At 40.2% G+C, this 20,781-nt stretch overlaps 3 protein-coding genes and 1 long non-coding RNA gene across 11 annotated transcripts; 2 read left to right on the top strand and 2 right to left on the bottom strand.

The window, feature by feature from the left end:
• Nucleotides 1–224: 224 nt before the first annotated feature.
• Nucleotides 225–2,817, top strand: LOC127770719 (violaxanthin de-epoxidase, chloroplastic). Its single transcript, XM_052296532.1, has 6 exons — nt 225–327; nt 473–721; nt 828–1,000; nt 1,401–1,497; nt 1,579–1,970; nt 2,040–2,817. Exons 2-6 carry the CDS (start codon nt 491–493, stop codon nt 2,551–2,553), a joined length of 1,407 nt encoding a protein of 468 aa, XP_052152492.1. The 5' UTR covers nt 225–327; nt 473–490; the 3' UTR covers nt 2,554–2,817.
• A 358-nt stretch (nt 2,818–3,175) lies between these two features.
• LOC127770720 (RPM1-interacting protein 4-like) lies at nt 3,176–6,834 on the bottom strand. Its single transcript, XM_052296533.1, has 4 exons — nt 5,944–6,834; nt 4,488–4,961; nt 4,220–4,390; nt 3,176–3,490 (listed from the first exon to the last, which is right to left on the bottom strand). The coding sequence occupies exons 1-4, from the start codon at nt 5,947–5,949 to the stop codon at nt 3,467–3,469; spliced, it is 675 nt and encodes a 224-aa protein (XP_052152493.1). The 5' UTR covers nt 5,950–6,834; the 3' UTR covers nt 3,176–3,466.
• A 4,412-nt stretch (nt 6,835–11,246) lies between these two features.
• On the bottom strand, nt 11,247–15,370 carry LOC127771923 (uncharacterized). 6 transcript variants are annotated; one of them, XR_008017236.1, is made up of 5 exons: nt 14,159–15,370; nt 13,902–14,024; nt 12,232–12,875; nt 11,872–12,064; nt 11,247–11,601 (listed from the first exon to the last, which is right to left on the bottom strand). It is a non-coding gene; the product is annotated as an uncharacterized LOC127771923 (long non-coding RNA). The 6 variants fall into 6 exon arrangements; XR_008017237.1 differs by having other exon boundaries at nt 11,872–12,457; nt 12,767–12,875; XR_008017235.1 differs by having other exon boundaries at nt 12,767–12,875.
• A 55-nt stretch (nt 15,371–15,425) lies between these two features.
• Nucleotides 15,426–19,217, top strand: LOC127771922 (uncharacterized). 3 transcript variants are annotated; one of them, XR_008017232.1, is made up of 8 exons: nt 15,426–15,634; nt 17,071–17,324; nt 17,413–17,491; nt 18,088–18,138; nt 18,250–18,318; nt 18,704–18,813; nt 18,942–19,032; nt 19,105–19,217. XR_008017232.1 is itself a non-coding variant. In XM_052297866.1 (7 exons), exons 2-6 carry the CDS (start codon nt 17,089–17,091, stop codon nt 18,809–18,811), a joined length of 543 nt encoding a protein of 180 aa, XP_052153826.1. In that variant the 5' UTR covers nt 15,426–15,634; nt 17,071–17,088; the 3' UTR covers nt 18,812–18,813; nt 18,942–19,217. The 3 variants fall into 3 exon arrangements, 2 of the variants coding, with proteins under 2 accessions (XP_052153826.1, XP_052153827.1); XM_052297866.1 differs by having other exon boundaries at nt 18,942–19,217; XM_052297867.1 differs by lacking the exon at nt 18,088–18,138 and having other exon boundaries at nt 15,430–15,634; nt 18,942–19,217.
• The last annotated feature ends 1,564 nt before the right edge of the window (nt 19,218–20,781 follow it).

The following is a 20,781-nucleotide window of genomic DNA, read 5'->3' as shown; positions in this document are numbered from 1 at the left end:
GGCCGTGCTCGTACTTGGGTCGTGCCGTGCCGTGACGGCCCATGGGCTCATACGTCGGCCCAAGCACGGCACGGCTGAACGGGCCGCGCCGGCGCGGCCCACGAGCGGCCGTGCCTGGGCCGGATACGGTGGTGCCGTGCTCGGGCCGGCACGCCTTAGCCCGGCCCATTTGGCGAGCACTCGCCACCAGTGGCGGCTTCGCCTCCTCCACGCCACACAAAGAAGAAGGCGAGCCAAGCCCCTCCGCGGCGCGCGTTATCCATCTCCCCCGCCGCCGCTCGAGCTCTCCCCCTCCTCCTCGCTCCGCCGCCCGCCGCCGCAACCCAGGTCAGAGGAACTCAGGATTCTTGTCTCAGTTCTTGCCTGGGCTCGCATTTTTCTTTGCTGGGTCTTGAATCTTTTTTCTCTTCTTGTTTGTGTTTCTTGGTCGTCGTGGGCTATGAACATTTCCAATGGCTGGTGTGAAATGCAGGGTTTAGGGGGGGTTGAGATGATGCCGCGGCAGTGCGGGAATCGCGCGTTGCTAGCGGAGGGATCGAGCACGGTGGGGGTGGTCCATGGCCGCAAGACCAGAGGTGGTATCAGCACTGTCACCTCCAGCAGGAGGAGGAGCCATGGCGGTGTCAGGTTCCACCGGTGCTGCCCCCCGAGGGCTCACCTATGGAGGAAGGGTGATCATCTTCCTCTCCATCATGCCAAGATCCCTGCTCGTTGTTCCGAGGTGATTGACCGATTCCTCATTTTCTTGTGATTGCACACTCCCAATTTTGCTTTCTTATTGACAAGGAAAAAAAGGGGGATTGGGTTTTGGATGATTTGTTTGATAGATCAAGGTGCACACGGTGCTGCAAGATTCAGATGCTCTAAGCAGCATCAGGGAGTGGAGCAGGTCGCATTTGGTCACCATGACAGGGCTGGTGGCGTGTGCTGTTCTTGTAGTCCCTTCTGCCGATGCTGTGGATGCTCTCAAGACATGCACTTGCCTTCTCAAGGAGTGCAGGTGAGTGAGATTTCCTTTTTTTTTTTTTTTGCATCTGTTCCAAGCATGATTCCAAGCCGTGCGCATTCGCCTCATCGAACATCGATACTGTAATATTTTAGAGATTGTTTATACTGACCATTTTTTTTTACAGTTGTGTCAATCCTCCATTTTAGGAAACATTACTTTGTTTTGCTTAACTGAAGTCCAGCAACACCACATGCCATTGTTCAAAACAATGATACACCAGCATCTACTGAATCTGTGCAATTGTCAATACAGATACAGTTGATCCTGTTTTAAGGCAATACAGTTTTACAATGTTTAATCAATAACTGCCTATGCATACCATACAAGTGAGTTCTGTGGATCTTGTGTGTTCATATGTTTCTTATACCTAATATAATGGAATCAATTTCAGAATAGAGCTGGCCAAATGCATAGCAAACCCATCCTGCGCAGCGAACGTAGCATGCTTAAATACATGCAACAATCGCCCTGACGAGACTGAATGCCAGGTGGTTCCATTTCCCAGAAACCAATCAGTTCAGATCATTTCCTCAGAAGAGTAACCTGTGCTGTATCTTGTCATACTGTAGATCAAATGTGGAGATCTGTTTGAGAACACCGTGGTCGATGAGTTCAACGAGTGTGCTGTTTCGCGCAAGAAATGCGTCCCACAAAAGTCCGACGTTGGCGAGTTCCCGGTCCCTGATCCATCCGCCCTTGTCAAGAACTTCAACATGGCTGATTTCAATGGCAAGTGGTACATTTCAAGTGGCCTCAATCCCACTTTCGACACATTCGATTGCCAACTTCACGAGTTCCGTGTCGAGGGAGACAAACTCATAGCGAACTTGACATGGAGAATTCGCACCCCCGACTCCAGCTTCTTCACCAGATCGGCCATACAGCGGTTTGTGCAGGACCCAGCACAACCCGCGATCCTCTATAACCATGACAACGAGTTCCTGCACTATCAAGATGACTGGTATGTCCCTTAGATAGCACCTTCTGACGCTGTACTTCAGATTTATTACTAAGATTTTCTGAAATGTAGGTACATTATCTCATCCAAAGTAGAGAACAAGGAAGATGACTACATTTTCGTGTACTACCGCGGCAGAAATGATGCGTGGGATGGATATGGAGGTGCTGTTCTGTACACCAGAAGCAAAGTTGTGCCTGAATCAATAGTACGTGAGCTAGAAAGGGCGGCAAAAAGCGTAGGTCGTGACTTCTCCACATTCATCAGAACCGACAACACCTGTGGTCCTGAGCCACCTCTTGTGGAGAGAATAGAGAAGACCGTCGAGCAAGGAGAGAAGACCATCATCAGGGAAGTGCAGGAGATCGAGGGCGAGATCGAGGGAGAGGTGAAGGAGCTGGAGGAGGAGGAGGTCACATTGTTCAAGAGGTTGACAGATGGCCTCATGGAGGTGAAACAGGACTTGATGAACTTCTTTCAGGGGCTGAGCAAGGAGGAGATGGAGCTTTTGGATCAGATGAACATGGAAGCAACTGAGGTTGAGAAGGTCTTCAGCCGCGCCCTGCCAATAAGGAAACTAAGGTAGCTTCTAGCTGCCACTCCAGCAAGTACAAGGCAACAAGTAATGCTCAAAATATCTTCTATTCACCAAGGCAATACCAATAGTGACATTATTCTACGGAGAACAAAGAATTTTTGAATCTGCTAATGCATCCCCATTATTACAAGACATTCCCAGCTTAGAGTATATGTAGAGTATCAGTAATTATGTAACTTCCATTAAAAAAAAGTATATAGCAAACTTTGTACAACTGCTCCAAATATGATATGGATTATGTCCTTTTGATGAGGATAGTTTGAATGCTGTTAATTTTCTTCGGTACTTTATGGCAATTTAGGTTATGTCAAATGCAAATAATATTGAATTGTAGTTTCATAATTTCATGAACCTTTCTTTTACTAAGAGGATCTCTAGAAACTTTCCTATTCATCGTTAACAATCACTATTCAGTGGGAGCTTAAAAGGAGCTTGTATTTTATTACGAAGAAATTTTGTATGAACTTCTTAAGCAGCAGCCTGAAATGATTAGATGGAGGGTGTGAGCTTATGAGATTTAATTGGTTGTTTTCATAATCTTAGCTTACTCTTTATGTTCTTGATTCAAACAAGGAATCATATGGTAGCTGACAAAATACCCCTATAATCATCCGGGAAGACACAGAAGCAATTCTGGAAATATTTTATTATCAGTAAGGAAAATTTCTCACTCCATGCTTCACAGAGCCAAATGGCACCCTATATATGTTTCGAATAATCATAGAAACTAGATGACTGGAAAATTCAATTACAGATACATACTCACACCGCCAACAATAAACGTGGAAAACAATACATGAACAGAGTTCGATGAAAATTGAAAATTCACAATGTAGCAATCTGATCAACAAGTAGCTAAGGAACCTCTCCAGCAATATCTGTGATCTTATCCCCCGTTGTCTCAAAGTATACAGCAAGGGCATGTCTGGAGAAAAAGAGAAAATAGATAAGTCTATAATATCACCTGAGTGTCAGTGTAACTCATAAAAGAGAATGTTAACTGTGCAAGAATTAAAGAAAGTACATCTCAATATTACAGTCACGCTTATTTCTGAATATGGTTTGTTTACTCTCGCAAGTACTTAGATATGTCATAATTTAACATTATGGTGCTAAGTTTCATCATGTACTATGTCCAAAACAACAAACCATACAAGCTGTGCCTTTTAAGTAAAATGCTGTGATGTAGCAGTAGCATTGACATATCAGTAAGAAGGTTATGCTCAAACTCCATACTGGGTTGTGTCTGTAAATGAAATTAACTGGATCTAATTGCAGTATGTGTAGGCGTGTATCTTGTTCTTGAGCAAGGTTTAACATTTCATTTTGTTGTTCATTTTTTCCCCATTAGAAGTGCTATGAGAAATTGTGATATAGGAGCAGTAAAATATATGAATAGCTAGTATAACAAGCACAGAAGGATTATCTGCCGATGGTCATATAACCCTATAATCCAAGGGAATATTTCTATTTGTTTGATATGCATCATTTTTCTATGGTAGTAAAGCTACCAATTCCGCAATGAAAATTGGCAATAATATTTACAGTTTCTGTAAGTGGTATCCAGTAGGAATTCAAAATCAAACTAAGGCATAAAAAAATTTGTTCATATCAGAGCCTGAAATATAAATGTTTTTTTTTTGTGTATATATACCTGTTTCACTTTGTTTTCCTGGCTGCGATTAGTGTCCGGTTGCCTGGTAGAAGTGTTTGGCGATAACTTATCATCCCTCACCCTGTTGAAGATACCAGTAAATTTTTCGCCTGATGCTGCATTACCCTCATCCCACTCACCAAACGGTGGAACAGCTACATCATCTTCAGGCTGGATTGGAAAAAAAAAAAAGCAAAAGCAACATCACATTACTCCATAGGCAAAATTCTCTGGATTAACAAGAAACAAAAAGGGATTTAGAATGTACTGCATCATAGCCTCGGCCACCCTGCTTGTCCCTGCTCCTCCTAGGAGTATGCTGGCCATGTCCCTCCGATGAAGCCCTCCTCTCTGGAGTCTGCATTCCAGATGACCTGTGCTTCGGCTTCGATGGGTTGTTCGGCTGCGCTGGTGAAGCGGAGCCATGAACCATCCTGTATGGGCTTCTCGGTGCGCTACCGGTGCCACCGCCTACCTCTCGCTGCTGAGAAAGCGAATGCCGTCGATGGGGATCAGCTTCCTGCCTTCTTCCATGCTGTGGATTCATTGGACTCTGCCCCTGAGCATCAGGTGTGTATGCTGGATGCAGAGGTGACTTGGTTGGAGGTTCAGGGTGCCTCCTTGGATCGTTGGGATGGGAAGAAATGCCCGCTTTCTTGTTTTTGCGGGCATTCTCAAACTTCTGTGTGTATGGTGTGTTGCCAGTGGTGTCCCAGTTCCCAAATGCCGGAATGTCAGGTTGCTGTCCAAAAAAAAATAGGTTGGTAAATCTTGTCAAGCCTTAAGCCGATTTATGATGATTGACAAAGCAAATAAAATGTCCATATGAAATCAGGGAATTTATAATTTACCATTTTGGGGAAATGAAACTAGCAAAGATAGAAAGGTTTTCCATTTCTCTAACATGCAAAACTATGTTGGGCACTAAGCTAAGGGTACTAGTTTTATTTTTTTCAAATAACTATGAACTGGAACCCCGTAAACAGTGGAATATCTCACGAACATTGCAGATTGACAGGTAGCTACACAAAAGAAGAATCCAAATCATATGATAAATTCTAATGAAAACTATGAGATGGTCAAACGCACATAAGAAAAGGATCTTCAGTGTAGCTGCTAGATACAAGTAGGTTATCCAAGTTCAGCAAACGAACTTCATTGGAAAAACAAATGAAATCAACAATGAACCATGTCCTCTTTGGAAAATCTCTTGCTGTATATCATATGAAAACAATCACCTACAACATATAGCAGGCCTCGTGCATAGCAGAATAATTAGCACAAAATGCAAAACCATACATTATCTAACTACCAGTAAATTAGATATCTATATCATCAGTACATTATATGTCCGTATGACTCTGCAGCTCCCATACAGAAATGCTGCAGATCAAAATTGTTGCAAAAGCTTCTCCCAAGCACGAAATGACAAAAAATACTTAAACCTGAACGAAACAAAGGTGCACAAAAATAATTTACTAAATTGGTTACTCTGAAACCAGTGGCTTCTCCCAAGCATTAATATATTGTCCAATATGCAATTTACTATATAATATAATAAAACAATAAAACTATATAGAAGTACCATATGCCCTAAATGAAATCAATACGCATTAATGCATTATGAAGTACCAAGATGTCCAGCACCAGCTCAGTAAGATGAAATGCAAGATAAATCAGAGATGGATTATTCAATCTTCAGAAGTAAGAAATGAATTACTCACTGCCATTAGCGACTTCCAATCCTGTAGAAAGTGCCGCCTTCTTCCCCCCAAATTCTTGGATGAACAGACTTAATTCTCCAAAAGAAAGCACTGAAGGACCAAATATTTTTCTCCCAAATACTAAACTGGACTATTTCACACCAAATCCTCCCAAGAAAGGATCAAATCCAACTCTTAAGTTTGTGGTTTGTCTACAAAGGAGAATCAAATGTGTCCCCTATCACCTCCAACCATCAAAACAAGTAGAGGATTGAAGGAAGCTCTCTCACCAAATTTCAAAAGGAAAAATCAAATCAAATCAAAATCTCTTGGGAAATCAAGAACCAAAGGAGCCTAATTTGACCCCCTGAATTCCTCATAAAAGCACCTAAATTCTCCCCATAAAGCCACTCTCCCAACTACTCGAATAAAACAAACACAAGAATCCAACCACCAACCAACACCCCCAGGAGACAACCAAATTGCTTCAAGAAAGCTGTAAAAAGAATATATCACACAGACACACACCAAGAACAGTCAAAGGCGGAGCCTTTAACGCCAACCCTCCAAGAAATCAGCCCCAGCTCATCAACAAAATGGAAAATGAAAAAAGGGTGATTTCCTTCACACAGCAAATCCTCCAAGAAAACACATGAAAACAAGCCTCTCCACCAAGAACCTATATCTCTCCAAGAACACAATCACTCGAATCCTCCCTCGTTTTTGCTCGAATTCCCTCAAGAAAGAACTCACCCCAAGAAAGAAAGGAACCAAGCCAAAGGCGGCGCCTTTGCCCCCCTCTGATTCCGAAGCTTCTGAGCTGCAGAAGCGAAGGAGGAGGAGCGATGAATTCAGAGGTGGGGAGGAAGGGAGGAGGAGGTTGTGGGGAGGTGAGGAGAAGAAAAGGAGAAGGGAGGAAAGAAGAAGACAAAACCGTTGACGTGGGAGCGCCAGTATTTTTCAGTTCGAAGCACCTCTCTCTCTCTCTCTTTTGATTTTAGTTTAGCTTATCATTTTTTTTTCAAGATAAAATTCTGGTTCTGAGATATTAACGCCAGAGATGGGCACGGCATAAACCTTGAATTTTGACCGTAGATGGTTTTAGATAAGTTCACAAATCTTTTTAAAGCAATATACTATATGAAATGCAGCTTTTTATTAATTGTGTGGCTAAAAAAATGTTTAAGTGCATCAATTGATGCCAATTTTCCATTGAGTGCTCTTTGGAAAGAGGGATTTTTAAAGGATTTAAATCATATAGAATTGTTTTCTATGTAGTCCTTAATTTGATTTGTAGGATTTGGTTGAAAAAAATTATAGGAATCATTATTTTTCCTTTAGTTTATGGGGGGGTTAAGCATCAGCTTCCAACCTCATGGGTTGAATTCCTTTGAGAAGTCTAAAACATCATCTATCTGTCTCTGTCCTCTTAATTCTACTTTATGATATGTTTTCTCTACAATTCTTAAAAGTTTTTCTGTACAAATGACCAATTCATTCCTATATTTTTAATTTCTGTAGTATGTCATATGGTACGAGAACTACAAAATATAAAATGCGTGCACACACGTATTGTTGGAGATAGTTTTTTTTTATCTTATTCAATGAGACAATAATGGTTAATAATAGTTGGTGACAAACAAGAAAATAAAATGCTTCCAACTGAATAATAAAATTTACTCGTCCCTATACAATCTGATTACATTAATATCTTCAGTATGACATAATCCTGATGAGCATTGCATGACGATGTTCCGGCTGCTTGGAAGTTGGAAGTTTGGAAATAATCCAAGCTTCTCGATCCGAAAGCAATTCTTTAATATAAAAATTGTATCTTGTGGCAAGAAACCAAGTTGTTATCAACAAACTCTACAGCTTGACAAAAACACGAAAACGTTGGTTTCTGACTTTCAACGTCATGTGCTGTTAAATGATTATTTTGTAACCCTCTCACTAACAATCTAACATGCACGTATGTAACTTAATTAACACCCATTCATGATATTAGCTGACTTTGATTTATCTCTGTTTTTTTTAAAAAAGAGAGAATAGAAGTTAGGAGTGTCTTTGAGCGTTTGCGTATGTACCGTATCTTAAAACAAAACAAAAGTAAAAAAGAAAAAAACTAGCTGTCTTTGATTTTTATAGGAGTCAACCACGCATGCATAGGAACAGGAATTAAATTTTGTCATAGGCTTATGATCAGTTGCAATCAGAAAATGACCTCAGCTCTTCCATTTTCCAAAGAGGTACTTATGCACGCATGCATGATGGTAAATCCCGTAGTACTGTTAAGGTTGTTCAGATAATGGAAGTAATTAAAGTAAATAAATTATATATATAGCATAATTCACAACATGAAAAAACACAGCAAGCATAGCGCAAGTGAAAAATGGTTCATGCCACATAAAAGTCCACTCTTGAAAACACCGGAGATGTGTCAAGACATAAAATTAAAGCCTCTCATATGTTAGCTTATTAGCCATCGTTAAAATTTGATTTTCGAAACTAAAATTTTATGTTGATTTTAATTTTTTAACAATAGTTAAGTTTTCAGTATATTGACTTTTAAATCGCTCAGAACTTAGATATAAAAGTTGTTTCATTTATTTTTGGGAGGCTTATCAGTGTTTAGCCCAAACTCCTTCCACTTCCAAAGGCTGAAAGTAGCGCCTTTAACAACTATATACTACAACTACTCTCTCCGTCCCAAAATAAGTGCAGTTTTGCATTATTTATCTTCAACGTTTAACCATTCGTCTTATTTGAAAATTTTTTATGATTACTATTTTTATTGTTATTAGATGATAAAATATGAATAATATTTTATGTGTGACTAATTTTTTTAAAAATTTTCAAATAAGACGGATGGTTAAACGTTGGACATGGATTTTCACAGCTGCACTTATTTTGGGACAGAGGTAGTACCAAATATAGTTCATATCATAGGAATAAGGTTCCGTTCAGCTTGATTTTGTATAGTTTTCCGTACGATTTGGTAGGGCCTGGTCAAAGTCAACTCAATCGAAGTGGGGTCCATATATATGCATGCATGAACTTAGCACCAGGAGGAGAGCTAGCCTGCCTAACCTGGCCCAGAGAGGCCATAATTGATTGCTTGCAAGTAGTAGACTTCTGCACTGTTCGTGTGTTTAATTTAATTATCTTCTTAACATCCACCTACTTTGTATCATCAGTCTGTATTCATGGCGCCGTTTTGGAAGATTCCGTGGTCATGAAAAGTCCTGCTGCAAAGAAATGGATTCTTGAGATCTTGGGGCAATCTAAAAGATTTTTCCAAATCTAAATTTGGTGTAAAATGGATTCTTGAGATCTTGGGGCAATCTAAAAGATTTTTCCAAATCTAAATTTGGTGTAAGGTTTTGGGAGATTAAGAAGACGTCGGGCTCTTAATAAAAGAATAGTACAAAAAGCTTAATAAGCACTAAATACAACCATTCTACCGGCTAATAAACATTATGGAAGTAGTAAATAATATCAATTGAGGGAGCGCGCATGTGTGCAGAAATTGGAGAAGTGGGTATTGAATCTTATTGAAGTGTATTATATACAGAATTAAAATTTCATCCATCGTAATTTAACAATTTAAAAATTATTAGTGGTCAAAGTTGCAACAGTATTGGTCGATGGTGACAATTATAAAAGATATGGAGATAATATCTATATTCTAACTTATGATTTTTCCCCCCTGGAATACGGAGGAGATAAGGACAGAGATGTGTATCTTTGCAATAGAGAGGAAAATCTACTGTGTAGTGTATCAGAGTCCATTCAGCTTTCACTAGCTGAGCTCATAGAGTAAACTGATATTATCTAGTTTACCAGGAAATTGAAAGGGTAGTAAAACACATTCTAAGCTCTGTTCCTTTTCACAAGGGTTGCCATCTTCTAGACTCGGACAACCATGGATCAGCTAGCTGGATTGCCTCCAAATGTTGACCGTGCTTTGAATGTTGAATCTTTGAACGAAAATTTGTGTCCTTGTCATGTTTCATCCAGTCAGCTGTCCAGGTCTTGACGACGACACCAGAACAGAGCCCAATACTACACTTGTTAATTAATCCTTAGATAGCTGATCTATTTTTGTAACTGTGCAACCAAGATAAATTTTATCTTGGGTCTAGTATAAGATTTATTATTATTGCCCTGCAAAGTGGTGAAATTTGTTTGGACAGTCTTCAGGTTTTCCAAACTATAAGAACTGTCAGTATTTCTGACTTGAAAAACAAGTCAAAACTTACAAGTTTTGTTAGGATATGAATTTAGTTGGACAGTCATCAGCTTTGCCAAACAAACAAACTAAAAAAAGAAGCAACCGTTAGTGCTTCTGACTAGATAAATTCGATCAAACACAACTGTTGTTTAGGATATTACGACTTGGTCTGCAAGTGCTTTTCATGGGTTGTACTCTGATCACTCTTGCTTAATTAGTTATTAGTCTGTACCATCGTCGAGTCATGAGACCAAAGTCTGATGTTCATATGCTCCTTACGATTCTGTCCTTTCAAATTTGACCTGTTCCATGAATTTCAAAAGTTCAGTCATGCTGACCAGAAGTCCATGGAAATGGCTTTAATTCCTCCAGTTTCTTTGGTCAGTTACAACTTTGGCAACACCAAACCTGAACTGTTGCTAATCAAGTAATTAGGTGCTGAGAGATTCAAGAAAGAATAAACAAAGTCATCTGAACAAATGACTTGAACAAAATTTGAGATTTAATCAAATGACTGATGTTTGACATGTCATCTGAACATGCCACTAGAACAAATTTGAGATTTCATCAAGCTACTTGTCTTCCAACTTCAATCAATCCTTATGGGAGAATATTTATGGGTTGTTCTTTTGAGCTACATTTTTTAATGCCAAAATCATCATAGGATCAATCTTGGTACTTTTTTTTTTCAATGACAACAATCATAAGATCAATCCTTGGTAGGTATGGGGATTGGACTATATATATATATATATCAATGTAGTGCTTACCTTTTGAATCTGATAAGATTTCATATATATTATTATATATATTTCAATATATCTGATGGCATGTATCGTTATCTAGAAAAAATCCGATGGCATGCATATCATGGTACAAAACTATTTTATGATCTTGCCTTGGATATACTAGAGTCTGGGGCGCGCCGCCTGTACTGATGCTGAAAAAACACATGATATTAAGGAACAAAGAAAAAGGAAGTTACTGAAAAAAAAGAAGAAAGTAGGTGGTTACAGATAAGCAAACTGCAGTACTAATTACAGGTCAACAAATCATGCACACTTCATAACAGCGATTATTCAGCCGATGCTACAGCCAAGGAAAATTTTCATATCTGTAAGATCTATGTTTACATATTTTGATCAACCATAGCGATTCAAATACTAATCAACTGGCAGACAATCCCTGTTACATGAACTACAATCACCGCATACCTCACGGTGTTTCCTTGGATCAACAAATGGACCTTGAGAAAAGCATGTCAAAATCAAATTCCCTGGCAAGCACCCAATGCGGAATCCTAACCAGGCAGGGGAACAAAAACCAAGCTCTTGATCAATTACTTGAGCAGACATCTATGACCACCATGATGGAACCAGTATGGTTATGTCCATGAACAACAACGGTGTTCCAAAAAACTTGCAGTTCCATACCATATCCATGACCTGCCATTGAAAGAATATTATAAAGCTTATCTAACATATATAATCACATCGATCTCAATTCAACAATCCCCATCTTAGGGTTAGCATTTCACTGAACTTGTACATAATCACTGCATGGGAAGGATGAGGAATAAAAAAACCTCAAACCTAATCACATATCTTTCCGAATACAAAAATATCTATTCCATTATACTCTTGCATATCTTTTTGCAGGGCAAGTAATGGCATAACAAAAAAATAAACACGGTGGTAGCACGAACAAGGTGGTACCTTGATTTCACTCATCAACTCCTTCTCCATCATCTGTATCACACATTTTTTTTCAAGAAAAAACACGAGCAGAAGATGCTTTCACGAAGTACTATATCATAAAGTTTTTGTTATCTGATTAGTCCAAAGAGGTGCAAATATGATGATACCATTCTACCTGCAAATAGTCCACAGAGAAACTGGTCTCTACCATCTGCAAAGGCGCAGCATCGATGTTAAGTTGCCATAAATATGTCATGTGCCACGCACCGCTGATAACAACAGAAAGAGAAACTCTGTACAGTAAAGATTCTTGCAAAACAAAGAATTAAACGATTTGCACCTCTATCAATACAATCTACTTTTGTTCCATGATATTACCTGGTTTTATTGGCCTGCATACTTGTCAAAAGATTTTTTTTTCTTCACAAAAACCATGACAAGAAATACCTGTACTAAAAGAGGAAAATCATAGCTCACATGTTTCTTGATTAATTAAGATAGCTACTCTTTCAAGTTATAATCATATCTAACTTGGCATTTCAGCCAACAAGCTCCTTTGCAGGATTTGGTTCTTCATCCATGCTTGTTAAAATTTAACCAGAGTCTGCGTAAGTAACACCTCAATGAGAAGAACATAAGATGTGCACATCAATTTATTTGTTTAACAGTCAGATAAATCCGAGAAGCTAAAAAAAAATGCATAACTAATATCTACAAAAGATGACAACTTAATGCAATCATTTTGGTGTCTAAAAAACAATTGGAATCCCTTTACCATCTCAGAGAAGCCACTGCTCTGAGACCAACACAGGTCTGGCCAAACATGGTATCTTCATTCACCAATCCAACATATGCACAAACAGAGATAGAAAATGACTGTTCATATGAGAGCTGTATACATATATATACTCACATTGCCATGGCTGAGGAACCACAATAGCCCTCTCTGCAACTGATATCTTCATTAATCTGAAAACAGTAAAGCATAGTAGTGGACTATTGGCATCATGGTTCTTGATTATCTGGCAAAAGGAATGGAACAAGTATGAAAAGAGCACCACTCGAAAACAATACTCCCTCCATTCCAAAATATAAGGCACAACCACCCTTAACCCAAAGACCAATAAATAATTATTATCACCTTATAGATTGGATTACCCTAATAAATAGAATACATGCACCCAATAAAATTAGAGATCTTGATGGTAGAGGATTTAAATAATAATATTTTAGTAGAAAAAAATGTGCTAGCTAATGACATACATGCATGCACGCCTTATATCATGAAACAACTTTAGAAAGTAGTTGTGCCTTATATTATGGAATGGAGGGAGTAGCAAGTAATAATTAACTATAGAGCCTACAATTGAATAAGCAATATTAGCAGCATAAGTCATTTAACTTTTTCAACGTTGCTTGTCCTCCATAACTTATTTTTAAGTCCTGAATCCTGATATGCGTGCAGCAGGAGACTTTGACCTCTAAAAATAATTGTTCTTTACATGTATTTTAAAACAGAGAGCTTTATTTTAGATTTCCTGAAAATGATCGTGAATAGGCATCAAGGACATGTCCCATAGTCAGAGAACAAAAGTATGCAAGACCATGTCTCAGAATAATACTTATGACCTATAGTTAGTATCATGATTCATGGAGAGCATAAGTGCGAGTCTGCACTACAGTGTCCATGCGCATGCGTTTTCTCTAAGTATAATTTCAGAGGAATAAATGGGCAGTTACCTATTTCATACATCCAATTCAATAAGTGTACCTTCATATTCACAAATCACATGGGTTTGATAAATTCAGAGATATAGAAAACATTTTATATAGAACGACAAAAATAATACAATCATTTGTATACTTCTGAACTACATGAATATCTCAAGTGAGTCCTATTGCAACGCATTTTGTTCTCAAGATTAAATTACCCAAAACCAAATTAAAATAAGACAAGTCACTTTTTATTACAGTATAGAAGAACAAAAAATGAACTCCACTTTGGTTGAGAGCTAACCACATGAAATACAGGTACACAGAAAGCTCACCTAGCATTAAAGATGATCGGTGGAAGCAATAGGTTGAGAAGATGTCCTCAGTGAACACAAGTGTGTAAATTCTTCCCTCAACTGACAAGCAGAATCACACCTCCAGTGATCACTGATCAGCCCCTGCAAGCACCATACCGCAAAGCAAAATTCAAACTACTACATAAGCAAAACCACAAACACCTGGAGTGCAACGGCACAGAGTTTACACGCTGGTTTCTTTCTAGCAGATGCCCAATTGCAATGCAAGTGCATACCAACGCTAGGAAGATGTTGACTGTGACAACAAACTCATGGTCTGACTCACGGCAATTGAGAACAACAGCTCCCAAATCCAGCACCATTTCGATCAACATCTGAGTAGATCCTCCACAGCTTCCACTATTCCAGTAGCCTGGCAGCATGTAAACAAAATTTTCAATGCTCAGTGGATCTTTTGCTTAGCGTAAGCAAGCGGCAAACTGCTCAAGTAGCTCTCTTTCCAAGGAGAGACCTCCGTTATTATTGCCTAAAGATTGTAGTTTTCATCGTAACAAGTTTTGCACGCAGAATAACAAACGGAAAAGCGCATCCAAATCAAAATTAATTTGTAGATAAAAATTCCCCACTTGGGAGTTGAGATCATCGATGAATCAACAAGCATATCAAAAAGCATGTTGTAATGGGATACTATACCACCTGACCAACCCTAACCCTCTAGTCTAGGATCCACGGATCTGAGCTCCTTGATGGATTAGCACCTCATGTTCTTCTTCCCTGCAGAGGCGATGGACAAGACAAAATACATGGGGATAAACGAAGACGATGACCTGAGGGAGAAGTGACGAGCAGCAAGCAGCCAAAAGTTGCATTGCATCTGTACCGCCTCCGCCTCCCCATCGCGCAGCCACCGTCGTCGGCTCTGTGACCATCCCCGTTTCTTCGACGGCAACGGAGGGCGGAGTTGCGGCCGTTGGCGATGGCGACGAAGGAGACGCGCGGCGACGGGCACGGCGGTGGCTGTGGCGGAGGCAGAGACTGCTGCGCTTGGCGACAGCGACGGCGAGGCGGCGGAGGCGGCCCGAGGGGGAGTCGGAGGTGGCCGGCGATGGGGACGGCGCTAGGCGGAGGTGGCTGCGCGATGGGGAGGCGACGGCGACGGCGATGACGCGAGGAGGGAGACGGAGGCGGAGGCGCCCGGGGAGACGCAGCGAGGCGACGGCGACGGCGGAGGAGGTGGTGGCTGCGCGATGGGGAGGCGGCGGCGGCGGCGCTCGGCGACGGGCACGGCGCGAGGGGAAAGCGGAGGCGACGGCGCGGGAGAGGGAGAGCGAGCGGCTACGCGGTAGTGGATGTTTTTTTGCGAAAAAGCCCCTTGTCTTCCACATATTACAAAAAAAGCCCCTGTGCACGATTTTCCCTCTTCAAACGCAGGACGTGAGGGGCATATACCTGATTACGAAAAATAGGAGGGCTTTTTCGAGAAAAATCCAGCGCGAGCGCTGCACGACCTCCGCCTCCCTTCCTTATCCGTCCCGTCTCCTCTCCTACTAGCAGAGCAGAGGTAGCGCCGGCGTTCTCCTGCTCCCGCCGCATTAATTCGCTCACCGACACCGGTGAATCCATCCCATCCGGATCCGGCCTCGAGTTTCGTCTCCTCGCCCCGCCGCTTGCTTGCGCCGATCCCCATCCTGCGAGCCGAGAGGTGTCGCGCCCGGCGTCCTCTCCTGCTTCCACCGCATCGTCGCTCGCCGGTGAGCATCCCTCCCTACCCACACGGCCACGCCTTCTCAGCTATTCTGCGTCATCCCTCAAAAAAGAAACCGAAACTGGGTTAGATCTGCCTCTGCCCAGTTCCACCTCCTTTCAACCTGTTAATTTTGATTTTTGTTTTTAGCATATGTAATTTAGTTATTGAATCTCATCCAAACACTCTTAGAATAGTTAGTGGTACGGAAAATAATTTGTACTCATCCAATCTCACATAAATTTCTTAAGAAGAATCCATACCACAAGCTACTCATATTACACAAAATATCTTTTTATTAAGGTATATTCTTATAAGAATTTTTCATCCCACAAAATTTTCTAAAATACATACTGTAACACTTGGTATTAATCTAATTTAACTTTTTTTTCGTTATTAGGTTATAAATTTTCTAAAATACATATTGTGCCACTTGACATGAATCTAATTTAGCATTCTTTCTTTATCAGGTTATAAATTGAAACCATCTATCTTACTTTGTCTTCCCGTCTCTAAAACATTATGATGTATCTATAATATTTTAATATTAATAATAATTTAGACTAATAATATAGATATTTAAATTAGGTAATTAATAAATTCAAATCAACTATAGTTTAGAATAAAAAACAAAATAATATATGCCAAGTACAATCTAATAACAATAGAATGTTAGAAACAATGTAAATTCAATATTTTTATAAAGTTTAAGTACGATTCATATATAAAATTAAAGAAAAATATAAATTTATATATAAGTAATGATATAATAAGATGCAAGTTAAAATTATTAAAGGAAAAAATATTATTAATAAACAATGATATTGATGTATTTCTAAATATTTTCACGTTATTTTTATTAAATATTAATAAGTAAAACAGATGATTTACCGTATGTTAGATTAATTATTAAAATTGTTTTCATTCGTTGCAACGCACGAGCATTTCGCTAGTGTAAATAGTTCACATGTTGTTAAACTATTTGAAAAACTAAAAATTAATGATCAGAGTTAGAAATGTTTGACTTTGGACAAAATTAAGGTTGTGTTTGAGAGGAAGGAAAAAAAGATCGAGATGAGGTGCGAAATAAGGTGAGCTATTAATGCATGATTAATTGAGCATTGATTATTTAAAAAAATTAAAAATAGATTAATATGATTTATATTAAAACAATTTTTGATTTTTTTTCCCAAAAAACTCATTTGAGAAATGTACGCACGGAAAACGAGAATTCTTTTATATTTGTCCGATTCAACGCAGCCTCAAGCGATTTTGAAATTGAAGGAGTAATTAAATTTATCTTTTCTAAAAAAATTAAGTACACCTACGGTATGGATACAGATGTACACGTGTACGGTGTACAGCTGCTCCGTACAAAATTCTCAAGTCTGTATAAAATCCTCAAGTCTCACTTCTTTGTGTTGTCTCTTTGTGAACGCCAAGCTCCCCATCCCACCACTAATGGCGCCTCTCCGGCTCATCGCTGCAGTCGCGCCCGCTCCGCCACCGACACCACCGCCGCGGCCCCGACGAGCGCCGCCGTCCGCGGCGCGCCTGGCGAGCGGCGGCGTGGCCTTCGCCGCCGTGGCAGCTGTAGCCGCTGCCTCGCCGCCAGCGCTCGCTGCGCTGGCCGCCGAGCCGGCCAACGCGCTCTCGCTGCCCACTTGGGCCGTCCACGTCTCCAGCGTCGCCGAGTGGTACGGCCTACAGTACCTACCTACCTAGCTCTTGCTTCTGCGGCTGCAAAAGATGAGGGGATTATCGCTTGTTCTGTCTGGATTGCAGGGTGACGGCCATGGCGCTGGTTTGGGACTACGGGGAGAGGACGGGGCTTAAGGGTTGGAAAGGCCTCTCTTGGGGAATGGTGAGTGCAAATTTGGATAAAATGATGATTTATTTGCTTATGAAATTTGTGTTGGATAATGTTAATTTCCGTACTCCCTCTGTCCCCCAATAAAAGGGATTTTGATATTTTGCTTGCACTATTTGACCACTCATCTTATTCAAAAAATTTGTGCAAATATAAAAAACGAAAAGTTATGCTTAAGGTACTTTGGATAATAAAGTAAGTCACAAATAAAATAAATAATAATTTCAAAATTTTTTGAATAAGATGAATGGTCAAACAGTGCAAGTAAAATGTCAAAATCCCTTATATTATGGGACGGAGGGAGTACAACATAGTAGCTTCATGTACTCCTATGTATTAGTAGTAAGATTCAGAGATTGGGAGGAGAATGTCTCATATTTATGAGTATGTTTTCATCAGAAGAAATCTTGTGTTGTTTTCAGTGAATCTAATCTGCAAGTATCCCTCTTTACTTATGTGTGACTTCTATTATCTTTACTGCTCCTATATAGTACGACCTCCGTCCCGATATATAGTACGACTTCTATTCATGTTTTATCATCTAATAATAATAAAAATACTAATCATATTTTTTTTTTCGAATAAGACAGACGGTCAAACGAAACCCACAACTGCACTTGTATTGGGACGGAGGTAGTAAGGTCTTTGCTGATGGTAGTTGCAGTTGTTCACAAGTTTTCGACTGAGTTTTTAACAGCTTACTTTATGATTGTTGACTACCCAGATTTGCATTTTCTTTTTTTGTATAATAGGTTCCACTTCTTGGTGGAGCGATGTGCGCTTGCACGTGGCATTTCTTCTATAATTCAGAGTCTCTTGAAGTAAGATATATCCCTTGAGTTGGAACACTAGTGCTTCCTTTTTTTCCGTTCATCAAAATTATCATCATTTGCTTCCCCGTGGTTTGTAACTGTTCACACTTGTCAAATATCACTTCATTACTTGGCCTATCCTGACATTTCAATTGATCTAGTGCCTATTTGCCTTTAAATCAATGCACATGAAACACAGATGATTAGACAGTGGAACTGTTCTCCACAGTTCTTTTGTGCAAGTCGTATGCTTGCGATTTTTTTGTAGTATTATCGAGATACTCTCTTATTGTAAAAACATACAATAATATAATTCAACTAGTGTTTTCATAATTCTTCTGCTCACGTTCTTTCTCTTCATGGTTTTTTTTTTTTGTTTGAAAACTATCTGCAGGTGCTTGTAGCGCTCCAAGGTGCTCTAACAGTGATTGGTAACATTACAATGTGCATAGCTGCATTTCGCATCTTCAAAGCATCCCAGGAAAGCTCAAAAAGTTCATAGAGGTACCTGTATGCATATATACACTAATGTACTAGTAACTGATTGTGGTAAAATATACCATACTTCTGAAAACAGATTACTTAGAGTTGCAACATCTATCTATTAAGTGGAATCTTCTTGATAATGGCAGTTACACCTGACATGAAATGGCAAACGGCAGATGCTGCGAAGGAAGAAGATAAAAGCTGCTGATGGCTTGCAGCTACTTCAGAAAGATGTTTGTATGTATCAATTCTACAAATGCCAGCTAAAGCCACCCTGAAATTTGTGTATTGACTTGGTTTTTTTTCTAGACAATGAGTGTATTTACTCAGATAAGAAGAAAAATTACCTCACCTGCTATAGCCTATGCCTCATCTCATCTTCAACTGTTTTGAACAACTGTTGTGCAAGCTTCTTCTGCTCATGATCATTTACCAAACCTGCTCCAAAAGGTGCCAAAGCACCTGTCCTTCACCTCGAGATGCTCTTGGCATGTGGCTTCATAATACTAACCCTGAACCAATATCACACACTCCCTGCTATTGCTGGATGAGGTATGTGTGTTCGTGTGTGTGTTCATGAATCATGATAACCTCTAGCTACTATAGTATATGATTCACATGCTCATTGGCAGCACTTGCAGTGGTGATGGTGAACCAAGTTCATGAATCATGGACTGGCCAGCCGGTGTCAATGACCAAATTTGCAGCAGCAATGACCAATGGTGCATTGCCAATGTCGCACGGCCTGCAAGGAGAGGCAACGGAGAGCGGGGGGAGGACGGACGACGTCGGCAGCGGCGGGTGGAGGGCGGACGATGACGGAGGCGGTGGGAGTCCCGCGCCGGCGCCGGCACCGAGCACTGGGAGCGGGGCGCAGGTGGGGCGGCGGCCGCGCGGTGGGGGAGTGGGGAACAACCTGTGGTTAGGGTTTGGGGTATATGTGGTTGTTTTTTTGGAAAAACCCCTTCGTTTTTTATGTTGACAGCGGTACCCCTAAAACAGAATTTTCTCTTCTTCACATTGTATATTTGTGAAATATGAGGGTTTTTTGTTTTTTATGTTGACAGCGCTACCCCTAAAACGAAATTTTCTCTTCTTCATATTGTATATTTGTGAAATATAAGGGTATTTTTGCAACAAACACAATAGGGTGTGCACCAGTCCAAGGACGTATACGATAATTCGTGGAAACGCAAGGACTTTTTTGCAAAATAGCCTACTAATGCAACCTGTTCCAACCCGCCGTCGAGACCGGCACATGCGCACGCCCCCACAGCACCAAAAAAATCGTTGGACTAGTGACCGCTTACGAGTGGTCACGCAGGCGTGTGCGAGGAGCCAGGAGGAGGAGGAGCGACGTGTAAAGCAGCTGAGATAGCCCAAAAAAATTAAAAAAATCGGAGAAAAACAGTACGGTTAAGGGAGTTATTGATTGATTATATCATGAAGTGAAAGGCCAAAAGATACTCTACTATTGGGATTTCTTCACCATATATGTATTCACACTATCATTTACCATTATATTTGAGATGCAGAGAATAGTTCTTTCACTTCTTTCATAATAAATTCAAAATCAAATATGATGTGTATGTTGTTTGTCACCACGATCATGTTCATCCATGAATTTTTGTCTTTTGTAACGCAGAAGCCTCAAATTAACTCCCAGCACATTCGGAGATAACCAAGGTGATTGAAAAGATTAGGTGGGAAAGTAAGCTCTTGACTTCTTCCATACCTTAGAAAAGCTCAACACTTGATTATGATAATGCATGCACGGTGCACACATATGCAATTAACTAAGCAAATGTTACTTAAAGATATATGGCCCTACCAAATGCAAAGAAGATAATGTTCTTGCAGGTTTCATGGATTTTGGAGATGTTGACGTGAAGAAGGGTATCAATATCAGCGCCCCCTCCCCCCTTCTTTTTTTTTCCAAAGAGGCATCTAGACATCTAGGCATCTAGGCTGTAGCAGCCCTATTGT

Source organism: Oryza glaberrima, chromosome 4, assembly GCF_000147395.1.
Source record: "Oryza glaberrima chromosome 4, OglaRS2, whole genome shotgun sequence".
Lineage (NCBI taxonomy): Eukaryota > Viridiplantae > Streptophyta > Magnoliopsida > Poales > Poaceae > Oryza > Oryza glaberrima.
The sequence above is the reverse complement of the archived record's forward strand: the minus strand, read 5'-3'. Positions and strand labels throughout refer to the sequence as shown.